The sequence below is a fragment of the Pelmatolapia mariae genome, linkage group LG16_19, assembly GCF_036321145.2.
Source record: "Pelmatolapia mariae isolate MD_Pm_ZW linkage group LG16_19, Pm_UMD_F_2, whole genome shotgun sequence".
NCBI lineage: Eukaryota > Metazoa > Chordata > Actinopteri > Cichliformes > Cichlidae > Pelmatolapia > Pelmatolapia mariae.
In genome coordinates, this window is record NC_086241.1 from 63,057,619 (window position 1) to 63,083,717 (window position 26,099).

The 26,099-nt window shown below is 39.5% G+C and overlaps 1 protein-coding gene across 1 annotated transcript in view; it reads left to right on the top strand.

Moving 5' to 3' along the window:
* The first annotated feature begins 2,450 nt into the window (after positions 1-2,450).
* Positions 2,451-26,099, top strand: part of alk (ALK receptor tyrosine kinase) — a 420,903-nt gene continuing 397,254 nt past the window's right edge. Inside the window, exon 1 of the mRNA XM_063497355.1 lies at positions 2,451-3,597. Coding sequence (XP_063353425.1) covers positions 2,853-3,597 — 745 coding nt within the window. The 5' untranslated portion in view covers positions 2,451-2,852. The remainder of the gene's footprint in view (positions 3,598-26,099) is intronic.

Below are 26,099 nucleotides of genomic sequence, written 5' to 3' on the forward strand. Positions count from 1 at the left end.
GGATAGTTTTGTGTTGTATGTCAGAACAATGAGGCAACTGCTGAATGAAAACATGAGTGATACACCTGCTGCTGTCAGACCTGCAGGTATCAGGCTGTGATGTTCTCCTTTGTAGTGGACAGAAATTATTTTTTTGGAGTGGCACAAATAATTTGTGTGGCATCTTATTGAATGCAGAACAGCTGATTGTTCTGTAAATAGTTTGAAATGGTTATACAAAAAGGTAAAAGGTAAATGGCTGCAAATAACTTTGTTGTTTGCAAAACTTGTGCATAGGATTTTAAAATTGACAATTTATATTTGCATTTAAAGTTTTGAAATATGATTCAATAAACATGTTTGTGGTTGTTACAGTAAAAAATATAACTTTCTACTCGGATTTCATGTTTTTTGTCTGATTTTAGATCAGTGTGTTAATACAGTATATCAAAATGAAAACATAACTGTAAACTCAGACACGTGAGGTTGTGCTGAAAAGAATGATACCAAACAAGGCAAAGTGAATAGTTTTTAAAGGTGAAATGTAGAGGTAAAATCAAAAGTAGTCAAAAATGGCCAATTATACCCTGGACCCCAGAGGGTTAAACATTTTTTTTAAAGTAATGCAATAGTTACAAGAATATTGTAACTCATTACTAACTCAGTTACTTTTTTGAAGAAGTAACTAGTAACTATAATTACTTTTTCAAAGTAACTTGCCCAACACTGATTATAAGGGGTGTGGGCAATTTAAGTGACAGGTTTGTGCTCCTAGATGTCTGCCGGTGTCAGTTTGGCTAATTAGAGTCACTGAAATGGATGTCTGGACCTAGATTTTGATGTTCCTTTTAAAGATGTAGTTATCAGACTCATTCAGTTCATGTAAATGCAACTGTAATAAAAGACTAAAGTCTTGGTGAATTGGATTAAGCAGACAACATAGCATTTCACTTTCTTGACCAAGTATGGTCAGTTTGGGAGCATGGAAAACAAACATGACAAGAGCTACAATGCTAAACACAACTCGTATACAAAGACAATTCATTAGTACATAGTTTCCTTCTCATCGGCTTCCTGTTATGCATTTCAATAGCATGGCCTAGTTTGTTTTAATTATGTGCACGTCTCCATTGTCTAAATTACTGAAGATATAAACTAAAACATGCTGCAAATAATATTTATTTCTAACAAAAAGTAATATTAAAGATTTGCATTTCAAACCCAGAACAGCTATATTTATAGCATATGTCTACATAGGCTGACTAGAACCAGAAATTAAACAGTCAGTTTAATAAAAATATCCACTCCAGCCCTCATTGTTCACACAAAATGTAACATGTAACAACGTAATTTTATTTTTTATTATATGAAGAAATCAAAAAAAAAACTTTATTATTTTGGAGTACCATATCTACCTGATAGATTAATGTTAAAAAGTCGAGCCAGAATTTTATACTTTAAAAAAAAAAAAAAAAAAAAAAAGACTTCACAGTTCTGACTTTGGAGACTGTGATTCCTCGACTCATAAAATTTTCACATATTGCCCTAATCCTCTTTCACAGATAACACTCTAATGAGACTGTAAAAATTCCAGAGCAGTTAGAGCATTAATGGATTTGTCAGTGAAACTGAAGAGTGCGAATGATCTGCAGCATGTGATGACGCCATCTAGTGGGTATCTTCTCCGATCAACTTTTAAAGTCAGCGAAGGGACTGTTAATGTGAGGGAGGGAGAAGAAGAGAGGTGACTGGGTATCTTCTGGTATTTTTTAATCTCCTGCTCCAAACACTGACCCCTTAACTCCCAATTAAGGACACAGCCTGTGTGGCAAATGAACTGGCAAGATGGCAACACAGCTCCCTGATCTTTTAAAGAAGAAGGCTATTAGCCTCTGCACGTAAGATATAACAGAACCGCATGGGCTACAGCCCAAATAGCCTCCCTCTGAAACTATTTGATTTGCACACAACCGGTCCGGGAGAGTGCGACTAATCCAGTCCAATTTCCGGACACGTAAAAGGCTCGGTGATTCATTGAAAAAAAATCACCAGAGACAATGTGCCGAGCTGTGCTGCTACACCTCCTGGCGTTTCTAATTTCAATAAAGAAATAGGCAGAGTTACGGCTGCGCTGAGAGCGCATCACATGTGTCCATAACGACGCTTTTCGCACAAGGGAGTCGTGTTCAGAGAAAACGGTTTTTATTGACGTCAAATGGATGTGTGAATGACTTTACCGCATGTGCAGGCATGACAGCAGCGATCAGAGCTGCCAGTTCTGACCAAAGGAGCACCGAGATCTGTTAACCAGTGAGGCTGTCCAAGAGGTTTCCAATTAGCCAGGACTGTGAGATTTTATTTTAAACTTTAATGGCGACTCGACTCCTCCAAACTCATTGTGAATTCATTTAGTTGTGAGGGGAGAGAGGGACGCTGCATCCCGCTTCTGACAGAGAGACCACTTGTACCGCCGTCACAACTGTGCCAAGAGACAGGGAGTCTTTGAAAGCCACCGGAGCGGACCCGACCGGCATATCAATCAGCGTCCCGGAGAGCGACTCGCTAGGTTCGCACTGGTAATAAAAGGTATTGTCTCAGAGGTCTGTGTGCCGGGAACAGAGAGGGGACATGGCACTTTTCCCGTTTGCAAACCGGAGGATGGCAATAGTAGGTGGCAAACGAATGTAAAAGCCAGTTCCCCCTCGTCTTGCCACGGGTGCGCACCGGCAAAGAGGCGCAGGACACGCAGGATCATCGATTCGCACTTTGTGATTTTTGCGCTGCGTAACCTATGTGACAAGAGCGGAGAGGAAACGGTGAACGGTGGGATTAAGGCGTGCGTCTCCTAAACTAAACACTCAAATTCTCAAACCATGGACGCCAGGATATTATTTTTGCTTGTTTCTTCTGCGGCATTTCTCGCTGAGCTGCACTGCGCCTCGCCAAGGACCACATCGGGGACGGATCTGCCCGCCATCGGCTTCAGCAACATCAGCAACAGCAGCGGGGAAAGCGGCGGCAAAAAAGACTCGAACCAAACCCAAATCTCCAGGAACAAGAGGAAAACACTGGCCGTGGATTTTGCGGTCCCCTCTCTGTTGCGCTATTATCTGGCGGAGTTCATAAAGAGACCCTTAAACGGCGACTGCCAGACTTTTAGCGGATGTTACACGGTGCGCGCAAACTTAAAAATGCAATGCATACCTTTACAGAAAACCATTTCTACTTTTGTGGACCTTAAGTCTGCAGCGGAATCAGCACTGAGGAACGCGTCTGCTGATGGACAGTTCCCCTCCTTCTACAAGCGACCGCTGACCAAAGTTCTGAAATTGGGCTTGACGAAGGCGAGCAGGAAATCTAACCAAGTTGTGGTGGAAATAGGAGAGGATTTAGTCAGGATGGGATGCGGGGGGCTGTCTGTGTACGAGGAGGCCCCGGTGTACATCCTGGAAATGGACCTCACAACTATTCTGGAGTGGTGGCTCGGCGCTGAGGGGGGGCGGCTCAGGGTCCGGCTTATGCCCGAGAAAAAGGCGCAGGTGCCAGGGATTGAGGATCGGTACACAGCGGCCATTCGAGCTTCAGACCCCCGCCTCTACCTCCAGATATCCTCCGCGGGTGAGTCCCTCTCTTCCACCCTCCCTTCGCGTTTTGCTCTCACTCTTTTGCCATGCGGTTCCCACACACCCCCAGATGCAACTCGCTCACGGTCGTGATTTAAGTTCTGATGTGATTAATTTTTGATGCCGAATCCAGCGCGCTTGAAGTTGCGCGCTGGGTGTGCTTTGGCTGGCTTCAATTGTGGTAAAGAAATGACAGCACATGGAGGAAGATCTGTTATTTGGACTGCTCTGATGGGAAAATGATGACTGAGGTATAACTACGTGTGTGCGTGTGTGTGCGCGAGAAGAAAATACACGGGGATTTCATACATTTAGTTCTGTTGCTCTGATTCAGAGGGCTCTCCAGACCCCTGTTTTATTATTGATGCCCAGAGCAGCTCTGAGAGATGAACTGAATGTTGATTTAATTTCCAAACACTTTGATTATTTCCACTTGGGATCCATGATATGTATTTGCAGCATCTTTAGAGGCTTCTATGTAATCAGTTCTGAGATGGTAATTATTATTTCATTTGGAGAGAGGCCTCATTGCTTTATAATAACACGTCTATACTGCATAAGGATGACTATAGGGTATGCAATGATGCTTAAGTTGGAAAGGCCCCATCAGGGATTTTTTTTTTTTTTAACTCCACTGGCTTCTTCTTAAAGACACCTTCTCAATTCCCCAAGCTAACCTGTACTACAGGTAGGGTGGAGATTTGAGAAAACAGGTTTTATTTTGATTAGGCACAAATTAAGCCGTTATCTCTTAGAAAGCTTTAGCACTCAATACTCAAGGGTCCTTCCCCCGTTCTTCTGAGCATCGGCACAATCAGTGTAATTGCTTAATCACTTTGATGAGGGAGGCTGGCCCAGAAAAATGCAAGGGAATCCATCAGACAAAAGAAGAGGCTGGCTAGGCTGGAAAGAAGACACCCAGCACCACCACCACCTCCACCTCAACCACCCTTTCCCCTCAAGGACTGTGTGCACATAGAAATGTATGCAAAATACACAGTGAAACTAAGAAAGCCATGACTGTACAATATGCAGTAAGTTATTGTCAGTGCTGGTTGCCACGTTAGGATTTCATTTGACATATGCTGTTATTACAAGTAGAGATGAAACACTTCAGTATGTCACACGCACACATCTGAGACTGTGGTAGAGAGGCACCTGAGTGGACTACCCGTGCAGCTCCAGGCAGGGATTCCAGCAACACAGCTGGTAGTGTTAACAGGTGGGAACCCATCTTGCGTTGATGCTATGATATGGTTTTTGCAGTAAACACATCATTTTTAGTTTATTTTTTAAAAGCAACCCTTTCACATTGTGACATTTAAGCGATACTTGAGAAAAACACTGAAGCCTACAACTTCCAGCAGCTCTGTTGCAGATCAGGATGGTTGCTATTGTGTGACTGTAAAAAAAACAAAAAAAAAACAGCAGGTACAGAAACAATGTGACATCTGCACAGGGAGGAAGTCAGAGCACCTGGATGGGTCAGCAAAATTTTGGACTTTGGCAAAGGATGTTTCCTTTCACTTGTCATTATGCTTTTGACACACCTTCATGATAACCATGGTCTGTTGCTGAAACTATGATTTTCCCAAACCAGCTTGTGTACCAAAACAAACCCAAAAGTCATAAAAATGCTCACATCAGCGGTGTGCTTATGTAAGCATTTTTAACACCCAGCTTCTTTTTAATTGAAATGGAGGTAATATGTCGGCTCCCGGCAGGCTTTCTGCCCAAAACAGTTTTGAGTGTTCGCAGGTGGGAAGCCAGCGGGGGATGTTTTTTCTTTCCCCTGGGGGACTCAGCTGGATTTTTTTGAGAGCACCACTTTCTTTCACTTTAAAAACCACTAAGAGGCTCTTACTTGCCATTTTCGCATATGTGAAGCCAAACCTTAACCACAGCTGTGTCATATCAAAATTGTTTTATTTGCCCAACACTGTCTCTGACATATTTGTCCAGCTGACAGGGATTTAAATCAGCTGAAGCTCCTCCTATATATCATTCTGGGGGACAATGACATCTTTAAGCAATACATTTATTATTTATTCGTTTAATTTTGAGGAGAAGATGACATTCACACTTCAGCAAACTGGGTTTATGTGTGCTGCACTTATGTAAAACCAAAGAACAGCAAAAAACAGAAAATATAGACTTCAATGAGCACTTACAGGATTTGATTGGAATAAACAGACTACTGTCCATTGTTTATTACATCCATGATCATTTCTCATTTCGCCTCTATGCCGCATCCTTACATAACCCTAAAATTGATCACATATTTAATCATTCAGGAAGAGTGCTGCTCAGAGGTGCTTCGTATAGGAAGCTTCAGCGAGAAGATATAGGCGTATCCTTTCATTTCAAATCTGTTGGTAGGGGGATGCAGTGAGAGCAAAGCATCAAAGTAGAAAAGGCAAATAGTAAAAGCACTGTTCTTTCACACTCTAGCTCATTTTTCTCCTACTGTATGAAATAAGAAAGCAGGAATCTAAGCACAACGTCAATGTATGACAGAACATATAATATTATTGTTTTCTCTCTCAAACACACACACACACATATATATACACATCTTAGAGGCATGCTGAAACCTGTTTTCCTTACACCAAAAGAAAACTGGATCTGTTGCCAGTAAAAGTACACAATTTTTATGATTCAAGTTGACAGACCATAGACAGTATGAAAGAGGAGCATAGCTGCCGTGACATCACCCAGCGGTTTCTGAAGTTCCTACTTAGAAGGCTTGAGGAGCATTTTCTCCGTCACCATTGTCCTGTTTTGAAACTGGATGTGAAGAGAGGGGTGGGTCTGATTATGAAACCATATACTGTAGTTTAAGAGTGGTCTACTGTTGCCTCTGTGTGATGTCAGTGAGTGTGGAAATCCCCCTGATGCCCAAAGTTCTAGCTGTGAGCACAGCAGCCCTCCTGGTCAGCTTGAGAAGAGTGACCAGTCGCAACAACACTGAAAGTGGAGTAGAAGGGAGCTAAAATATATTCTTATCAAATAAGAGGCACCAAGGGCTAGTATAAGAAATCCAAGAATAACAATATAAAGTTACCATAGCTAACTGTTATACAGACAAATCAAACCCTCTAAGGAGATTTTCCCTCTGATCTCAGTGCTTTCTCAGCTTCTCAGTTGTCATTTCATACCATTTTTCTACCTACTGTATACAAGTGGGACTGCACATAGTGTTACACAGTGGCCAGTTTTGATCTGCATATGCTACAGGGAGGTAATGAAGTTAGCCTATTTTAGTGTTTTAGGTTTTTGCGTTGGGTTGTTAAAACAATAAATCATGTGTTGTCTTCAAAACAAAAGCAAAAAACAACAACACACGTAATATTTCTTTAGCATTTGTCAGAGAATGCTCAAAATTCACCAGCTCATCCCACTGAATTCACCCAGCACAGACAAAAGGTAAATTCCAGTTAAAATCTATTAGCTTCAAAGTCATAAAAACATGAAGCTACCTTTTTGTGACATATTTTAACCTGATCTTCAAGGAATACTGATTAAGGTTAACGATCTCACCTCACACAACACATTATGATACAGGTCAGGTGAACTGCCAACTGTATAATTAGATGTAGGTGTCAGTCTGGGTGTGAATGTGTTGTCGGTATGAATAAGTTCACCTGGGAAAGGGCACTGACCTATAAAAGGAGTGTGCTGCTGTTTGCCTGATGTCAGAATATGACAATTACTGCAGATAATATAGTCTGGCGTGGTTCTTGCTGACCTTGATACTATACTGTCATGCAACACATTTTTCTTTTCATTAACATTTTTTTTTCTTAGTTTTAGAGCAGATCTCAGTACCAACCGAATCACCCACACATTACACTTCTACTGCACATGTGAAAATTTACATGACAGGCTCCTCCCACCAGAGCACTGAACAAACTGCATGCTAATTCATGCTGTGGATGTAGTGCACTCATCAGCACCTTTACCATGAAGACAGGAGATGTGGCTGCAGGCCAAATGAAAACTATCCAACCTCAACTATGTGGTTGCAGATTAGCTCAACAAATGCTGGACAACCACTGTCGACTTCATTAACTAATCATCAAGGACGAGTATCTCTATAAAAGCAGAGGTGTTGCATGTTGAATGTTAAAGTTCATGATAGTACAATCAGATAAAATGGAACAGTGGCTTGAAAACGAGCCATTCACAGGACGTCCGGAACAATGTCCTGTGGACAGATGAGACCAAAGTGGATACATTTGCAGTAATGCACAGCGCTCATGTTTGATAGAAACTAAACACAGCATATGAGCACAAACACCTCCCATGAACTCCTTAGCACAGTGGTGAAGAGTGATGATTTGGGCTCGTTTTGCAGCCACAGGACCTGAGCACCTCAGTGTCATTGAGTCAAACCATTAAAGTCTATATCAAAGTGTTTTAGAGACTAATGCAAGGCCATCTATCAGACAGCTAAAGCTTGGCCCAAACTGGGTCAACAGCAGCAAATCAGATCAACACAGAATGATTGAAAAAGAAAATAATCAAAGTGTTGGAAGGGCCCAATCAAAGATCACACCTCAACCCAATTGAAATGTAGTGGTGGGAACTGAAGGAGGCTAAGGGCAACACTGTAAAGAAGAGTGAGCCAAAATTTAAACACAACAATATGACAAACTGATAAAATCAAAGTCAGAAAATTACTTCAAGCTATTTCTGCTAAAGGTGGCTCTGGAAATATTCGCATTATGTTTTTTTTCTTTTTTACAGGACTATACAGAGTACTGTGAAAACCCCTTTTCTCATGATTGCATGTGCTTTACCTCTACCTCTGGTTATCATCACATAACCCTTGCCAGATCATACATTGTGAGACTGAATATTTTGTATGGGATTTTGAATAGATTTGCCAAATCACAGTTTATGTGATACTGGTTAAATTCACTTCTAAACAAAAGGGAATTATCATGAATGATCATGGGTAAGAAATGACAAAAGTATTCATAACATGGGTGGACTCCACTGACACTATAAGCCTCGCACTGTATGCTCAGTGCCTTCGACTAGATTACTCTGTTGCTTGTTTGCAGAGCCACAGTTATTGTCATAAGTGATTATTACATTGTGTGTTTCTGCAAAGCAAAACTGTGTTTACTTGCTGCTGATGCACAGAAAGACATGAGCTCTGAACATCTCACACACGCACGCACACACCTGTCCTCCCTCCGTGTCTTTCTGTTGTCACGAACTCCCTCCTCCGTACAAAATGCCTCAACACTAGGCTCCAATGAGTATTGTCTGACTTTTTCAGCATTTTTACACCCCTGACTCACCAATGTTTGGCATTTTTCTGTGTAATGTACGTGCTACACTTGTTTTTCCAGCCTCCAGAAAGACGCTGGCTATTAGCATGAAATAAATACCCGCCATGGCACCCAGAATAATTTGACAATCAGGGAAGCATGCCTGCGGGAATCAAGGCATTAAACTCTGCACAGTGCATTTATACTTACTCGCCTTGTGCGCCCTATGGGGGACACCATTAATGAGAAATACTTCTACCAGTTACAGTATAAGAGAAGGGAAACAATGCTCTGCAGGTGTGATAAAGATATGACCTCCACTTTATTAACCTTTGTTATGTTTACCAAGTGGTGCCATAAATAGGTTGCAAAAGAATCTTTAAATGATTTCAGCGTTGGAAGCTGGAAGAAGTCGAGCTTCCGCCTCATTAAGCTGCATATACCTTCCTCAGAGCTCGTTGGGAAGCTGATGTTTCTCGTCGCTCCATTAGCAAAGAGTGTCTTCATGAACACACTTAACAGAATTTGATTGAAGCCCTAAAGTAAAAGACTGCTACCATCATGCTTGAAAGGAGCAGCTGTGCATGTTAGAGCGCTTCTTGCCATATTTGCCCCTCAGCTCGGCCTCAAAATCCAAACACGTGATTTTCTATTGAGTGTCACCAGTATGCTATTTCCTTGGAGAGCCTCAAAATTGAATCCTAGTGTGTGGATGTTTTACGTGTTAAGCAAACTCAGTAATTCCTTCTGAATCATAAAGAAAGCAAACAGTACATTACATACTCAGTACTTTGTTTACCTTGTGTTGTCTGTGGCCCTTCTGGAAGAGATTTCTCTTTGGAAGATGAAAAACAACGTAATTTCCAAAAGCTTTTCCTTTGTCTCCTGACGAAGTAGTTGGTGTAGTAGCCTCGAGAGAAGTTTAATCTATGGCGCAAGAGAATGTAGTCGGTCCGACAAAAGTTACTTGTTCACCCAGCATAATTACAGTCATTTGTAAACAAGAGTACACAGACATACTCAATTAATTTTATCATTATTCATCTTCATTTTTTAAATAATTATGGTCATTTGAATTGTTTTGTTGCATTGTCATTAACTTCATAGCTAAACGTGATTGACTTGTTTTTGCAGTAATAATTATGTGTATTCATGCCAATGAAAAACATGCTAATGTGAATTTGAAAGCAGGGTTTCTGCGATTACGATCCCGCCAACTCACAGGCCCAATCACCAATCGAGCTGAGAAGATTAGTCTTTTAATTTATGAGTCACAATTATTTCGATAATATGCCAAACACTGCCAGGCTCTAGCTTCTAGCACATTTGTCGTTGCCTTTCTTCTGCGTTACAATAGAACAGCTTTGAGTTTTAGACATTTCAGATGGTTTTTAGGACAAATACGAGAATAAATAAACAGGTAATTTAAAAGTTATTTACTAGTTCCGGCACTTTTTTGTGTTTGTTTAAGACCAAAATGAAGATGTTCTGGGATTGGGCCTATAACAATCAAAAACCTCACTTGTAGTAATTTTGGCTTATTTTCTGTTCAAGGCAATTTTCTTGTGCACCTCTAGATTATTTTCAGCAGGACTCCTACTTTTGAATCGCTCGATAGTCCTGTTTGGTCTCCTTGCACGTGTGCATCTGCAGTGTGTGCTGGATCTCAAATGTGTCAAAACGGTGATCCTTCAACTTGATTTTCATTTTCAGTAAGTGGACAAAGTCACGGGGAGGCAAATCTGGCAAGTGGTCCAGATGGTGAGCAGACTGTGTTGGTGTGGCCAAAAGATGTTATTAATGTGTTCTGTGTCGACATGCTCCACAATTCAGATCGCTGCTGCTGAGTGTTCTCTCTCAGATGCCTCAGGATGCTGCAGCAGAACTTTGCATTGACAGTCTCGAACGAAGGAGGCAAATTCACGTGTAGAATCTCCCGAATTAAACAAGAGAAATTCCTGCATTTGGGATTGGAAATAGTTGATTTTTTTTTTTTTTTTTTGTTACTGAAAACTGCTCTATTTACCAGCGACAATCCTTAGTATTTCTTATATACCTGTTAATGTTTTTTCTTTACACAAGTTTGCCGTTAATGGTGAAATGATAGCATGACACAGAACACAGAAGTGTTCAGAATACACCTTCAAGTGAGCATTCAGAAGCTCACTGGATGTGTTGTGAAAATGAATCTGATACCAAACTGAGCCTAACCTAGAACAAACTCTAATATAACACAAACACACAGCCTGTGACAATACAAAATTCAAGTTTTCAAAATAATGATCTGTATAAAAGCAAAAAGATTATCTAATACCATCTTGACCTCCAGGAAATGAAAATTTAAAAAATGACCATAGTACACTGATAACTGTTTTCAAGCGCGCAGGCCTCTGAAGGGTTGCAGGCACTCAAGGTAGGTTTAAAAAAGTAGTAAAAAGTCTTTATTTTGCAGGGCTAAAGACCTTAAAAAATACACTGACACGTATCGGCTTGCACCTTCTTCAGGGTGTAGAGATACTAAGACACCAAACAGAGCAATTATAGCTTCACTCACCACAGATGTACTACGCTAATTAAATGCATCATTTTCTTTAGCTTCTAGGGGCAATGGTAAGCACATTTCTCTAGCCTTTAAGGATATCACCTAGGAAGTACATAGCCCTCTGATAACGGTGTTTATAAACACTTTTCTAACCAAAGATAGTGTAAACATAAGAAGTTAAACTCTATAAATGATAAAAAGGAACAAAACAAATACACTGAAGGCTCAGAATGATAGTTAACCTTTGCGGAATTTTAAAAATTCCTTTAAGATCATGGCGATGGATCCTTCAGAAAGTCACGAAGGATCCATGGAAAGCATCGATCACTCACCTCATCCATGTCAATTTATTCATAAGCAGTGTCTCAAGAAAAGTAATATATTACACATAACTCGTTATTTGTTTTTTTAAAGTAATGGAGTACGTTACGCAATAACTCACCGGAGACAGTAACTGATACACCACTTGTTTACATTACTTTCGCATTACTCCATAAAATGTCTTGAACAAATTGTTACATAATTATCAGTTAACAATATAGGCAACAGAGCCGCACAGCAACACAAATCTCTATCCTAATGAGGACACACATACACTCTTTCTTTTAGTTTTTACATATGAACACAAAGTCAATACTACAGATCAAAGATGAAAACCAGCCCAAAGAGACTTCAAAGCCATTTCCACAGTTATTCTACTTTAGAAACATGAACAGGTAGAAATAAAGGCTGCAAGTCTGACTGCTCACTCAGCTTGAAAATCACTCTGGTCTCTTGGCTAGCTTTCTGTCAGCATGTTGTCTGTGCAGATGCTTGCAAAGAGAGAAGTTCTGTATACAGTATAATCTGGTTGTTTCTGTCTTAGATGCAGTTTCCTCTTTACCATTGCAGTTTTTTCTTTTGTGCAATAAAAATAAAAGTAACGTCAACAACTTATCTCCTCAAAAGCTGTTTCGTGCCAACATTTTTGTCCTCCTGCGCACTTACTGAAATCAGCTGATTGTAGCACAGGTAGAAAAAGCATGTTTTTTTTTAATATGTGTTTTTTACTAATAATTACTTAATCAGTAATTACTGAGTTTAGCACAGTATGCATTACCGCATTTGAAGACAAGCTGGCATTGCAAAATATAATAATGTTCACCTTCCTGGTTGAATCTGGCTCAAACTTTTCACTCTTTGATGAAGCTTCTGGGGAAATCGATGAGAAGAAAGTTGTACTATTCAGAAGTCAAGAGATCCATTTATATCCCTTTAATTTGGCTTAAACCAAATATAGACATTCACTAAAAGAAAAATTATAGCTACAGCCAAGCAAGAAGATGTCAATATGTCAGTGATTTACTGCTTTAGGGCGACTTGCAATTATTGAGTGAAACATAAGTTCAGCTCTTGGACAGAAAATTCAGTTATTAGTCTGTTAGCTGTAACTGAAACACTAATGTGAAACATAATGATCCCAAGAATTTGAGAAATCCCAAACCTCTAAATTTCTCAAAAAATATTCCACCACACTAATGTGAAAGCCTGATTTCTTGATACTGGAAGTGTTTGGTTGTTGTGGCAGATTTCAAAGCAAACTATTAAGCAACAAGAAGAACTGGGTGACCTTTTTGCTTCAAGAGTTATAACTTAAAACTTGTATTTTGCGCTTACTCAAGTTTCATTTGTTTTATGTTAACTTCTGATTAAAGAGATGGCATTTTAGTTTGCAGAAGATACAGAAACACAGGAAATAAGGATGCGGATGAATAAGTTTTTGTTCATCCTGTGACACTCCATTTCCCGTTGCCCAGCATGAGCTGCTGCATGATAGATTAGTGTATGTAATACACAAATATATGGCAGACTAATCAGCACTAGGTACGTTAAGAACGAACATTTCTGGGGACTGCCTGAGGGTGCACAAGGGTGCTCCTATGAGAACTAAAAACCTTATTGGCGAGGACCAATACAATAGAACTAAAAACCTCCAAGAACATTTTCACTCCACCTACATGAATTTTAAGTTGGAAGATGCTGTTAGTGAAGTTGTTGTTGTGTGACACTGGTTTTATGCTAAAAAGTGCATGCGTGAACTTGCACTGTGATATTAATACAATGCATAAAAAAAATGACCGGTGGCTGTTTTTGTTATATGTTATGAAATTTGAAACAAGCCATCAGTCTCTGACAGAAGGTTCCTCTGGCAGACCGCAGCGCCCAGTACCACTGATGATATACTCCAAAAGCCAGACTGTCAAATGTTTTTCTGTGCCTGCATAACCAGCTTGTTATTTTGTGGTCACTGATAATGTTAATTAAACCACACCAATTCAGACTTGCTTTGGCTGTTTCTTTAGAAAAAAAAAAAAGAAGAAAGCTTCAACATTCTCAGAGTATGTTTCCACCACCGCATATATGCTGGAATTTATCATCACTTAATTTGTCTGCATGCTGTTTTATTGTGTTGTGCTAGGCTGACGTCATTCAACATGTGTAACGTCTCTGCTAGTGTTCATATGTTTGTTATTTTAATACAGTCGCTGCCAAGTGTATGTTTGAATCACTTACTCTGTAGTAGGAGCAGAGCTATGAACTGTGATAATTCCCACTGCAGACATTTCAAAATGATGGGACTTGCGCCAAAAGTTACATGAAAAAAATTCCAAATGTGCCTAATGAAAATATCTTCTAATTGCAAACTTTACCAAAAGAGATTATTAGATACAGTTCAAATTTGTTCAAAAAATCAAAATAAAGGAACAGCCTCAACACTGGAAACAAATCATGCCGAATCATATAATGTATAGTATAAGTTTGACTAATTACCACATTAAAAAGAGACCATTTACTACTAATTACCTTGTGGCAAAAATGTGTTCATTTACTTTTGTTACCCAGCACAGCTCAGCCAGATGAGCTTTTTAAAAAATCCAAATTCTTCACACATACAGGCTGCACCTTTTTTATACACGTAGAAAAAGAAAACAAGATTTGCAGTTCAAGCAGCAGGCAGTCCTACAATTTGAAACAATTTGCTGAACATCCCGTCGCCAGCTTTGTTTACCTGCCTGCACAGCAATGCACAAGTCCTGACTTCACAGGTGCAGTTACCCAACCACCACCTAAAAAGAAGTGACTCCTGAATCTACACACAGGCATACACTACAAGCAGCCACCATTTTCCACATCAGTATACAGATGCAAAGTGATGGCAAACTCCAAGTAAGACAGAAAGTTGAACCTCCAACTGGATTACTGGGATTAATATCACGTCTGTATATACCCCATATATTCTCCTCCTTAATGAGTCGGCTAAACTTTGCACAAATATCACTACACATACAGCAATTACTGACATCTGTATGTTTTTAAAAAAATATTTAATTATTAACCCCAATTCTTTTGATTTTTGTACATATTATGTTAAGAATTATAATCTGTATATGCGATGTTATATTCTCCTTTTGTTTGTTTCACTTGTCACATTCAATGTACATTGTCCGTACGTGCAAGTGACTTAACGGTCACCAGAATTTGTATCTGTGAATGAATTTTGTTTGAATCACCGCAAAGTACGGGAAAAGGAATTTGGAAAAGAAGTTGCAGGCTAGTAGCTGTAATGTAATTAAAAAGAATATCAAAAACTATGCATTACTGAAAAAAATGCACATCATTTGACTTGAAACAGTTTGAAATAACAGCTGTCATCTTTTATGTACAGTCTATGGGCATTTTCTATGGAAAAAGTGAAGTGGCGTCATTCTTAAGCTGAATTTAAAACGTAAATACTTGGTGGGACTGCAGTTTAAATGCAGCTCAATGGGACACTGCACCTGTTGACCTTTAATTTAGTCCTTCCAGGTGGAAACCCGCAGTGCCACGGGAAAAGTGACATGACATTGCAAGTGTGGATTCATGTAATCAATGGGACTCCTGACATTTAAAACTTGTATCAATCAACTGCTAATGGTAAAATCAATAGGAAGTCAGAATGACATGCCACTTTATTATTTATACATTTCTATGATCAATTCACTCAAAGAGTCAGCAGTGTTGTGACACCCCAGTGGACCCATGACACCCTGTACACCTGATCGATACTGCACATTACACTGAGCATGATCAAGTGCATGTGTCTCAGTGTTAGCTTCTAACTAGTCTTCATTTGGTGATGGCGTGTTTGCAGATATAGTGTCACTGTATAGGACAAAGCAAAGAATTCAACATAAATAGAAGAGCTTGCCCTGCTGTAGCTCTCCAGTCTTTGTCAGTGTAATACATTGACTGAGTCCTCTGATTCAGAGCACTGGCAATACAAACTTGGTGCTCAAATGTCTGTGTAGCTTGACTGAACTAAGTGCAGGGATATCATTAAAACTATACACTGTCACCACGTGTGCATTTCCATGTAGACCCATGTGAAGTATTGCAAACATAGTAGTTTCTGTTCTAATTTAAGAAAACACCAGTCACTATGTCCAGTGAAAATTTAATGCATTTTAATGAGATAGCCCTTGAACCTGCTAAGATTCATTTATGACAGTCACACATTGAACAAGTCTGCTGTCAGCGTAATGAGACGGCTGATTTTTCTGGGCTTAAAGAAAGTGAAGAAATCATTAATTTAGCTGCCTGAGCTGGTGACTTGTACGGCCTGTGAAGCGGCCCTCACATTAGTTGGCTCAATCTCAAAAGCTCAGAGACCGCAACTGTTGCCCAAAAACACAAGCTGTTAGCATTCTGTAGGCAGCCATACTTCAAATAAAATATGAAAATGGCAAGCTTGCCAAATTGGTAGCTACAGATAAACACCTTGACAGTGTAAACAGCAGCTAATGCCCTTTATGATATTAATCACCCTGATTGTAGTTAATGCTTATGTCACTGTTTTGTAAATTAGCTGGGCTCAAGGTGACTTTGGCTGTGATTCCTTATTCATTCCTTATTCAGCAGTACTGTTTCTTTTCTTCTTTCCCCTGATGTTTTACTTATTTATGCCACTTGTGTTTTTCAGTTTTTTTTCTTTTTTTCTTTTTTTTTTTTTTCAAAAAAGCTGCCTGTTTGATTAATGGTTATGTTTGCGAGAGGCTTCAGCACTAGAGTTTAGCTTAGAGCTAGATGTAGAGTTGAACACATACTGTACACGAGCTGCATGTGAAGCTCACATCACGAGATGCTCCACTTTCATAATGAGAAATGTAAATAATGTGCATAATCAGTGGTCATACTGTTCTGAAATTGTGCACTGCATACTACCCTATGTGTATAGCTCATTTTATATTTGTCCTTGCCATTTATTAGACAGAATATATTTTACATTAAATATACATTAAATTAATTTTACTGTTAAAACAAGCCAATGGCTGGAAAACATGCAAAAAGTTATCAGTAAAGGCTTTCCGACCAAAATTCTTCCAAACAGCTAAGTAAAGTGTACACTGTAAAGTGTAAATAACCTTTTCCTAAAACTAAACAAAACTTTTTAGTGCCTAATCCTGAAGAGTATAAAACAAAAAGAGTCAAAAGTTTAAAGGAGGATGTGGACTTTGTTGCTCACCCTTCTGCATTTGTCTTCAGACTTCCAGGAGCCTTTCTCTTAGAAAGGCCTGAAACCAAATGTCTCCCGCTTGTGAAAAATGCTGCTTGTTATGCTTGTGTACACAGAAAAACATGATAAGATGGGTACTTTGTTAGTCTCACTAACCTTTGTGCATCAGCAATAAAATGATTCTGCAAAGGGCTTAAATTAATATTAACAGCCAGTTGGGGGTGCTTGATTAAGATTACACTTGCATAAGTAGGTCCAGAGAAGTAGAGGTGTACTAGGTCACGCTCCAACCTTTATATTCTGCACTGAGCATTGATTTGTTTAAAACAGTCAGAGTTTAATCAAATTCCTACAAATGTGAGTGGAAGTAAAAATCAGCCAGTGTTGGTAATTAAAGGGTCAAAGTCTAGGATTGAATGTAAGACTGTATATATGAAGTCCTTTTAAAAGGATTTAGTGTAAATTTACACTTTCCTGACATGCATTATGCATAATACATTATGCATTACACACTCTTGACTTCCACTTAAAACTACAGTATTGATTTTCTTCTTATTTCAAACTAATTAAAAATAACTAAACTAATTATTGCAAAAAGGAATCCCTACAATTCACTACCAGTTTGGCTGTGTATTTTTTACAGTGAGAACAACAAGGAAATGTACTGTTGAAAGAAAGTGCTCATCTAATTTTTTCTGTAAATTGCATCCTTGCTTTTATGTTTTTGTGATTCTGGCAAAGAAGTACTATGTTCATATATACCGGATAAACTATGTTTCATTGATGGACATGTTTCTCATGGCTTGTTTCCTGCCATTACTTAACCTGAAGGAAATGAATAAGAAGACTGAATTGAAGACATGTATATCATGCATTAGTACTTTATTTTAAGTTTTGAATTCCCTCAAGTTCCAAATTTATTTCTGAATATAAATTAAAATAACATGAAGCACTTCAAAAATATACTTTGTCAGTATTCGGGCTGTTAACTCTTTGACTAATAGCTATTTGTTACCAAAAAGTTACCAAACCTTCTCATAGCCTATTTGTTTTTGTGATCCATTGAATCCAATTTTGCTGGGAACTTGGAGGCATGCAGAAAGTTTTTAACACATTGTTGCAAAGTATCTGCCAGCATGCAAATTAATAACCACTTGGAGTTGTATTTCTAGTCTTCTAGGAAAACAAGTGCAATATTTCACTTTCTTGTAGCTCTGTATTGGTCCTCGCCAATAAGCTGGTGTCTTCAATGAAATGGCTACAATATAGAAGAAAGCCCCTCACTAAAAGTGGCCCCTTTCATAGATGAATGAAATATAATATAAACATATTGATTAGAACAGCTTTAATGATATGATTAAAATATATATACATATGATATTGTTGTATGTCCCAGAAAAGGTTTTTAAATCATTAAAATATTTGGGCATATGACAAGGTGGTAAAGGAAAAGTGGATGTATAAAGGAGGTAGGAAGGTTACATGTTAAGAATAGTCTAATACATCCATGGTCTTTCCAGTCTAGTGAAGCCCTGCCACTAAGCTTTTCTCTGTTGTCAGATTGTCCTTGGGTGTTCACACATCTTAAGTCAGACTTATATTTGAACTAAATCAAACCAATCTGTGTGACACTAACCAGTGAACTATGAAGCATCAGAGAGGAACATGGACACTTTGAAGAGAAAAACCCAACATTCACCTGGAGTAAAAAAGCCATTACCAGATATGGTGCAGTTGCCATACACAAGAAGTCCGTCAGTTTGAGAGGAGCAGCCTGAGTGCTCTCAGGCCACATCCCCAGCTCCCTTTATGATCTCTAATGGGATTGTTGAGGAGCGCCAGCAGCATCCTCATCACAGGACAAAACCCACCTAATGGGATATGATTCGCCATGAAAGGGCGAGGAAGAGCAGTTTCTCACTGAACCCACTTATCCCTTAAAACTTCCATATCCCCACCTCCACATCTCTTTCTCCAGTAGGAGGCTGGCACCCAAATTCTGACATCAGTACTCGTTTACTATTCTCGTGACACATACAGATTTTATGTTTGGGTGTTGTACAGACAAAGAGTCAGAGCATCAGTGCCATGAGACACAGTGTTTGTGGCTTATCAAATCCAGAGCATGCTCGGTGGCCTGGAGCAGCTCAAAGGATGGAATTGCAACTTGCTTAGCTGCTGAAATGAATACAGCGATGTGCTGGAGCTTTTTAGAGCTCACCAGTGCCTCTAGATGGCTTATCTTCTCAGCTTGAGTGCACAAGATATCTCAGCTTTCTAAAAATCATCTGGTTTAGCTTTCTAAAACAAGCCTCTCACATGCTAACCATCAAAAAACTTGCATTTAGAAAGAATAATTATGTAAACCATTTATTATTAATATTAAATCTCAAGGGGATACTCTACATTTTAAAGTTGTCAGACTCTGCAAAGTTGTTTTATAATTTAATTGCATTATAGGAAATGTAGGATTCTGTATTTTTAAAACATATTTGTTTATTTAAAGGTTGGGGTATCGTAGAGTCTGCTCTATCAGAATCCATATCTGTTTAATTTGTTAAAATGTATTAATCATCCAAAAAATTAGTCAGTGGAAATCAGCTGGTGTTTTGGTATAGAAAGCATAAATAGAAAGTTCTAACTTACTTAAATAGTAAGTTTCTGTTAGGTGGTAGCCAGTGGTTTCAGCAGTGCATTTCAGCCACCACGTTAATCTCTACCTTTGAATACTACTGGTAAACAAATTACTAATGGTAAATAGAAAACTTACAGTTCAAAAAAACCTTGTTCCTTTCCCAACCAATTCTATATGTTCATGTTTAGAGCTGCCTATAGAGGTTAGCTTTACCTGAACTTTGGAGTAACGGACTGTGGAATTTTCCCCCCATTTCTCTCAGTGCATCCTTGGTTTACTATTCATGCCTGTACATAACAACAGTGCCCAATAGCTCTCTTGTTGTAGTACACATGGCTTGTAAACCTATCCTTTTAACAAGTTGTTGCTGTGAGTCAGTGGCTCCACAGAATAGTAATTCACACATTTCCCTAATATGCAGCAGATCCTTGGTTTGAGACCAGGAGGAGCTACAACTCCCTCTAGGGTTGTGTCAGGATGGGCATCTGGTGACAAATATGTCTACCTGCTGTACTGACCCCTTGTATACAAGGGAGCTGCCAAAAGTAGCTTCTTCTGCTGGGAATCAAGTATAAATGGGTCCATGGGTTAGCTTTAAACTATTGAAATAATGAGTTTTGTGTAACTTTTTATTCTGATAGTTTCCTCTCAAACACCTTTTTAGTCTTTATTACAACTTCTGGTTTAATCCGTTCACCTAAATGTTCAAGGACCTTTGATGTGGTTGATTTAATCTTCTTTCCTTCCCCATTTGCCCTGTACATATAATGGCATGTCAGGGGGCTCTCGTTACCTAAGGGATCCTGACCTTCACCAGAACCGTGCTGTTTTCCTGTAGCCTGCCTTTTTGCCATTGTGTCCATTGTATATTAACCTTGATGTGTAACCAGCATTGGCGAATACTGTGTCTGCATTAACCACAACAGATAATTTCAGATGAAAGACTGATGGCGGACGTTGAGCTTTGCACTGTACTTGCTCTTTTGTGTATGAATTGTGCAGGGTTGAAAGGTCTGGCAGATTTCCCATCTCTCTTGTCTTCAGGCATCAGCATTTCAATTGCGTTTGTACTCGCACACGTGCAACTCGCCACTGTCTGAATATGTGTGTGAGGTTCAGCTTGCATGTGCTTGATGTATGCCATGTTCACATGCGTGCGCATATGTGTTTGTGTGTGTGCATTCATCCATGTGTGCATGTCCACTAGGGAGCACTGGGGTGCTTTCAGACAACACAAACCCTCCTCCTCCTCTGTCTGATCCTGATAGGACAGTGAGCTGGAGCCAGCAGCTAGCGGCCCCATCCGCAATGCAACATGGGAGAAAAAAAAAAGATCAGCACCTCAGATTTTTTTGCTTGGTGCCAGCTGGATGACATCAGGTTGACCTTGCCATGCTTGCACAGAGTCCACGAAATCAAACCACATCCCTGGCCTCAAAACCCTCAACTCCAACACACATTTCCTCTCTACTTGCACACACTTTTTCAACCACATAGTACAACTGCAGCCTGACCTTGGCAGTTGCTTTTTGTGCTGTTAAGTAAAAAGACAACATAAAGTTGTGCAAAACAAAGTAGTGCTGCTGGCAGTTTGGCCAAGTGAGGGGAATGCTTCACACTCTGGGTGGTACTGCTGTCAATTGCAGTGCAGGAGTTTGCTTATCGCAAATGTGAAGGTTTTGCTGACCTGCAAATACATTGGAGATAAGACCCCTCTCTTACTTGGAAATAATTAACCATGATGCAAGCAGTTACTGTGAGTCGGCACTGGTGAAGCTGTGTAAGTCTGCATGGAGGCTCATCACCAAGGTGCCACAGTAAATTGTGAGCTAAAATAGCATCGGTTTGTCAGTCCAATTATGTCTAAAATGCCCCTTCTGTTGTTTGCCTTTTGGTGTGCATCTCTAAATTAGACACAAAGTAACTGTGATTAGCCAAGTGCAGAGTTACATTATGAGTTTATTATTTTTTCTTTAAGCTATACAGACATCTACATAGTCAGCTTGGTATCATACTGTATAGGCAAAGAAGTCAGGGTCAGACTTTTGACTGTAGCCATCATATCTCCTTCCGCCATCCTCTGACGAAGACAGTTAGAATGTGAATGTCAAATACAACATGAAGTGATGTTAGATGCTACGTGTGTGGATGTCAGGGTTCGTGAGTTGGCCAATAAATAATCCTACTGTAGTGACACAAGCACTTTGAGAAACTTACGATTCCATCTTTCATTCTCTCCTGCTGTTCTAAAGGAAAGTCTGACTCAACTGTCATGTACTCTAGATTCATGCTTTAAGTTTCCACGGGGCAAAGCCACTGACTGACAAGTATGAGAGGGGCCTTATCTGTCACCTTACAGGCATTTCATTATAAAAATGCTTGGCTACTGCACTATCACAGGAATGATGGTGAATGCAGCTGCCTTGAGCCTGCCTGGGTAAAAAATACAAGCTTTTGGACACATTATGCAAGAGATACAAAAGTGAACTTGGACACAGTCATTTTTGTCTCTCCTTTATCTTTCAGACTTGTGGATCTTGTAGCCATAATGTGACATGGATCAAGCTCCAACATATCAAAGAAGAATAAAATGGGACACCAGAGATTTGGCTTTGTACAAAGGCGTTGGTATAGTTCTCACAACTCTTCTTTTTTCTGAGTAGAAATACCGTGGGGTGCCGTGAAATGACACAAGTGACTGGGTCTAGCTTTTCACAGCAATGACAAGTCACGTAATGGACTAGCCCTGTTGACTCAGCCTTGAATCTGATGGCGTGGCTCTGTGTAGTGTGACGGCTTCGACATGGTCCCAGAGCAGCGTTCATGTGGTCAGGGCACTGGCCCATTTAGAAAAGGCCGGTGTGGAGGGGAGACCAGCAGGAGCTAATGACCTAGAGAGAAAGGCAGAGTGTTTTTCCTCGGCGAGTAGAGGTTGGCAGCTTCTTGATTTGGCGTATCTTGAAACGCAGTCTAACTCATTTTCCTTTTGCCCCAGACACTGTATTCACTGATGAGGAGCCATCCTCATTTAGCTATGCAATATTTACTGCAGAGTGCTCATTAATGGCTCTGCAGGAACAAACATATTTGCAACTAAAAAGAGTTGAAATGATGATGAAAAAAGTTCACATTTCTCTGCAGCACCACAAAATGTCTGTGCGCTGATTTATCAGGGAGGGCATGATTTTCATTACAGAGACGGTGGAAACATTTGGGGTGGGGGGTCTGGAGGTCCTGTCTTGAAACAAGTTTAATTTATCTAAATGGAAATCTGTGCAGTTTTGCATATTGCCTTGTGACTCATGCAACCTTAAGTATATTTTATATAGAATTTATAATTAAACCTCCTGCCAAAGTATTAACACTGCTAACTGTCATTGGGTTCAGTTTTCACATACTTTTTCTACTGTGACATATCAAAATATTATCAAAATATAATATGTGGAACTGGCATATTCAGGGAAAGGAGATTATTTCATCCTTAAACTGAACTGGTACAGTGCACACACAGCTGCTGTCTGCAGTCTAGTTTGTGTTGTGGTTAGAGTTATAGTGTATATTTAATTCCTTGAGTTTTAGCTTGTATAGCTTTCCTCGTGGTAGGGGGATGATACCAGGCTATTAACTTGCTCTTTAAACAGTATCAAGTGGCTGCTCCAGGAACTGCAGCTTTTGGCATGCTAACCCCAAATGTTGCCACTTGTAAACAACTAATTTAATGCTGATTAGTCTATATAAAAATTATTGTAATGTTTGTCATAGCAAATCATCAAATACCTAAGCGTGTTGCTGTCCATCTGTGACAGATTCCTCCTCATTTCCTTCTCCCTTTACCACTGTAAATTTATCATTTCATTCATCTTTCATGATGGCTGTCTGCACTCTCATGACAAAGCTGAAGTACATTTTTCATAGACAGTACAATACATTAAAGTCTACACAGCATGTAGCTATTATTGAATTAAAGAATGGAGTGACACTGGCCAATTTCTGTTCTTTGCTGGCCTGCTCACACAAGATTAATCTCTTTCCTTCTTGGTCTGTTAGAGCAGTACAAGCACTTAAAAAAAATAAAGTAAACAAAAAATCCCAATGATTTATGTTGCATATGCCATTGTATCTTGTAGCAAACAAGTCAAATCTGGATAGTTCCTTGGAATCATATACGCCAAACATATTTAGGAACAGTGCCAAACATGATGATGAAAAATACTAGTACATTTGTTAAATTAATGGACACCTTGTTTGGGGTAGAAAAGCCAACCTAATATCTTTTTAACTTTTGACATCACTGTAATGTGGTTTGTGTATAGAAATTGTCCTGGCTTCTCCACCGGGTTGAAATATATCCAGAGTGAAAGGCCTGTAATGACTTTGCAGTGACAGCAAAGATTGAAGACGCTGTAGTGAAAACAAATAAACTCATGCATGCCTAAGCTATGGGGAAAAAATTATAGTTAATTTAAAAATGAAAAAATGGGTGGAGCAGAATCAACCTTCTGATAAAGCACTTGGGAATAAGATGGCAAGCCCCGCCTGTGTGTTTGGACCAACGAGTGTCAGCATTGACCAGTTGTGCAGTTGTGGCTGTGAGTCATTTGTCTTCAACCCAGTTACTGCTTTCGTATTGAACAGGACTCAATCAGGGCACCGATGAATGCCAGCTGGCTGTTGGAGCATTAAAAGAAAAACACAAACAAATGAAAAAGAGAGGCCAAATTAATGGATGCCAGCAGAGGGGAGGCAAAACCCAGCTCTTACTCTGATTAAACATCAGGGCCATCAGAGGGAAGGAAGCCATTAGAGATAGATTGTATTGGCTTTGTTGCAATCTGTGTTTCTTTCTCTAAAGAAAGGCATGTCAGTGTGGAGAGGTTTTGGTCTCTTGACCCACACAGAGGATATGTTTGGTCAAGCTGAGTGAAAGGAGAGTAGCTTTCAAATATGTATTGAGTTTCCATTCAGTCTGTACAAAAGAAGAATTGTGAGAGAAGCTGCATACAAACAGCTAAAGGCAAAAAAAAAAAAAAACATGGCACAGCACAGACACTCTGTTATTGGTCATGGTGTTTTTGATGACACGGCTTTGTTAATACAACTCAGAAGTAATTTTCTATACATGTTCATGGTGGTTTCATCAGTTAAACTGTTGTGCAATAGAGTCATTGACATTCAGATACAACATTTATTAATCAGTAAAGCACTGCATAGTTATATATACACACTGGAAGAGTATGTTCATCTGGTGCACAGTGGGACTTTCTGATATATGTCACTCCCTCACCAAGTAAATACAATAAGCACTAAAAGAAGTTAAAGTTTGTTCTCACAGTCTTGTGCAAAAGCCTTCACACACTTCCACTGTAAGGTCGGGGGGGGGAGGGGGTTCCCATTTCACTGCAGGGCAACCTGCATGTGGCGAATAAAGCTTTGAATGATTGATTGACTTTTCTATCCTAACTTAGAACTGTTATTTCAACTGCTGTTCTGTCTGGTTATCACCTTTGGATTCCAGCAGGGTTACATCCAAAGAGCTGCACATTTCTTTTTTAGCAACACATTTCTTGTGAGACTCATGTACTGCCACTTCATGTCATATTCTCCCCTGTGTGAGATTGGAAAATGTCTCTGACAGAAAGCTCCTCTGATTAACTCCTTGTATCAAAGCGAAGGCATTTCTCAGTCTGTCTTGTAGCTCCTTTTCTTTATGGTTGTTTCTATTGTTTCCCCATCACTTATAACTTTAAGTTAATTTTGGCAAAAAATGCATCTGAGCCATAATGACAGCCTTCCCTGCTTTCTTGGATAGCCTCTGGATACAAGCCAGACTTTTATCCGGTGGCTGTTTATAGTGTGAACCTTTGAAAGCTGGAGCTATGTGCAGTCCCACATAAAGCTGGGCATGCAGTCATCCTGAAGGTGAAGATGTCTAGGGTGGATGGTGGCTCGGCAAAACACAATTTTCAGAAGGGGCGGATAACATTTACCTGTATGTGCTAAGGATAAGGCAGCAAAAGTATTTTGCTTAGGGTTAGGAAAATATCATAATGATGTTTTAAGAGTAAACCATATTAAATATTACAGGAGACTGCATTCTTTCTGTAACCTTATCAAGTGACTGCTTAATGTTTAATTATTCTGTAGTCTCCATAAGTAACTAAAGTATTGAAAAATTGGAAATACATTAGAGAGAAAGAATAATCTTAACATATTTGCAAACATTTCCAACTGTGAAACACAAACAATCATTTATTCAGCATTAATGTGATGCACTTAGAAAGTTGTGTCACTTTGAGAGATTTCGCTCTTCATTGTAAAGTGCATGCCATGTCTGTTTGGTTTCAAAGCTCACTGCCCTAGGTACCTACCATCTGGTTCATCTCTCTGGATGCCAGCAATTTTTAAGCCAAAGGCGGGATGCTGAGGTCCCTGCCACCAACCAAAGTGTAATGATCGATTTTCACCATGCATCCTGCAGTCTTGGCAAGCTTAAAAAAAAAAAAAA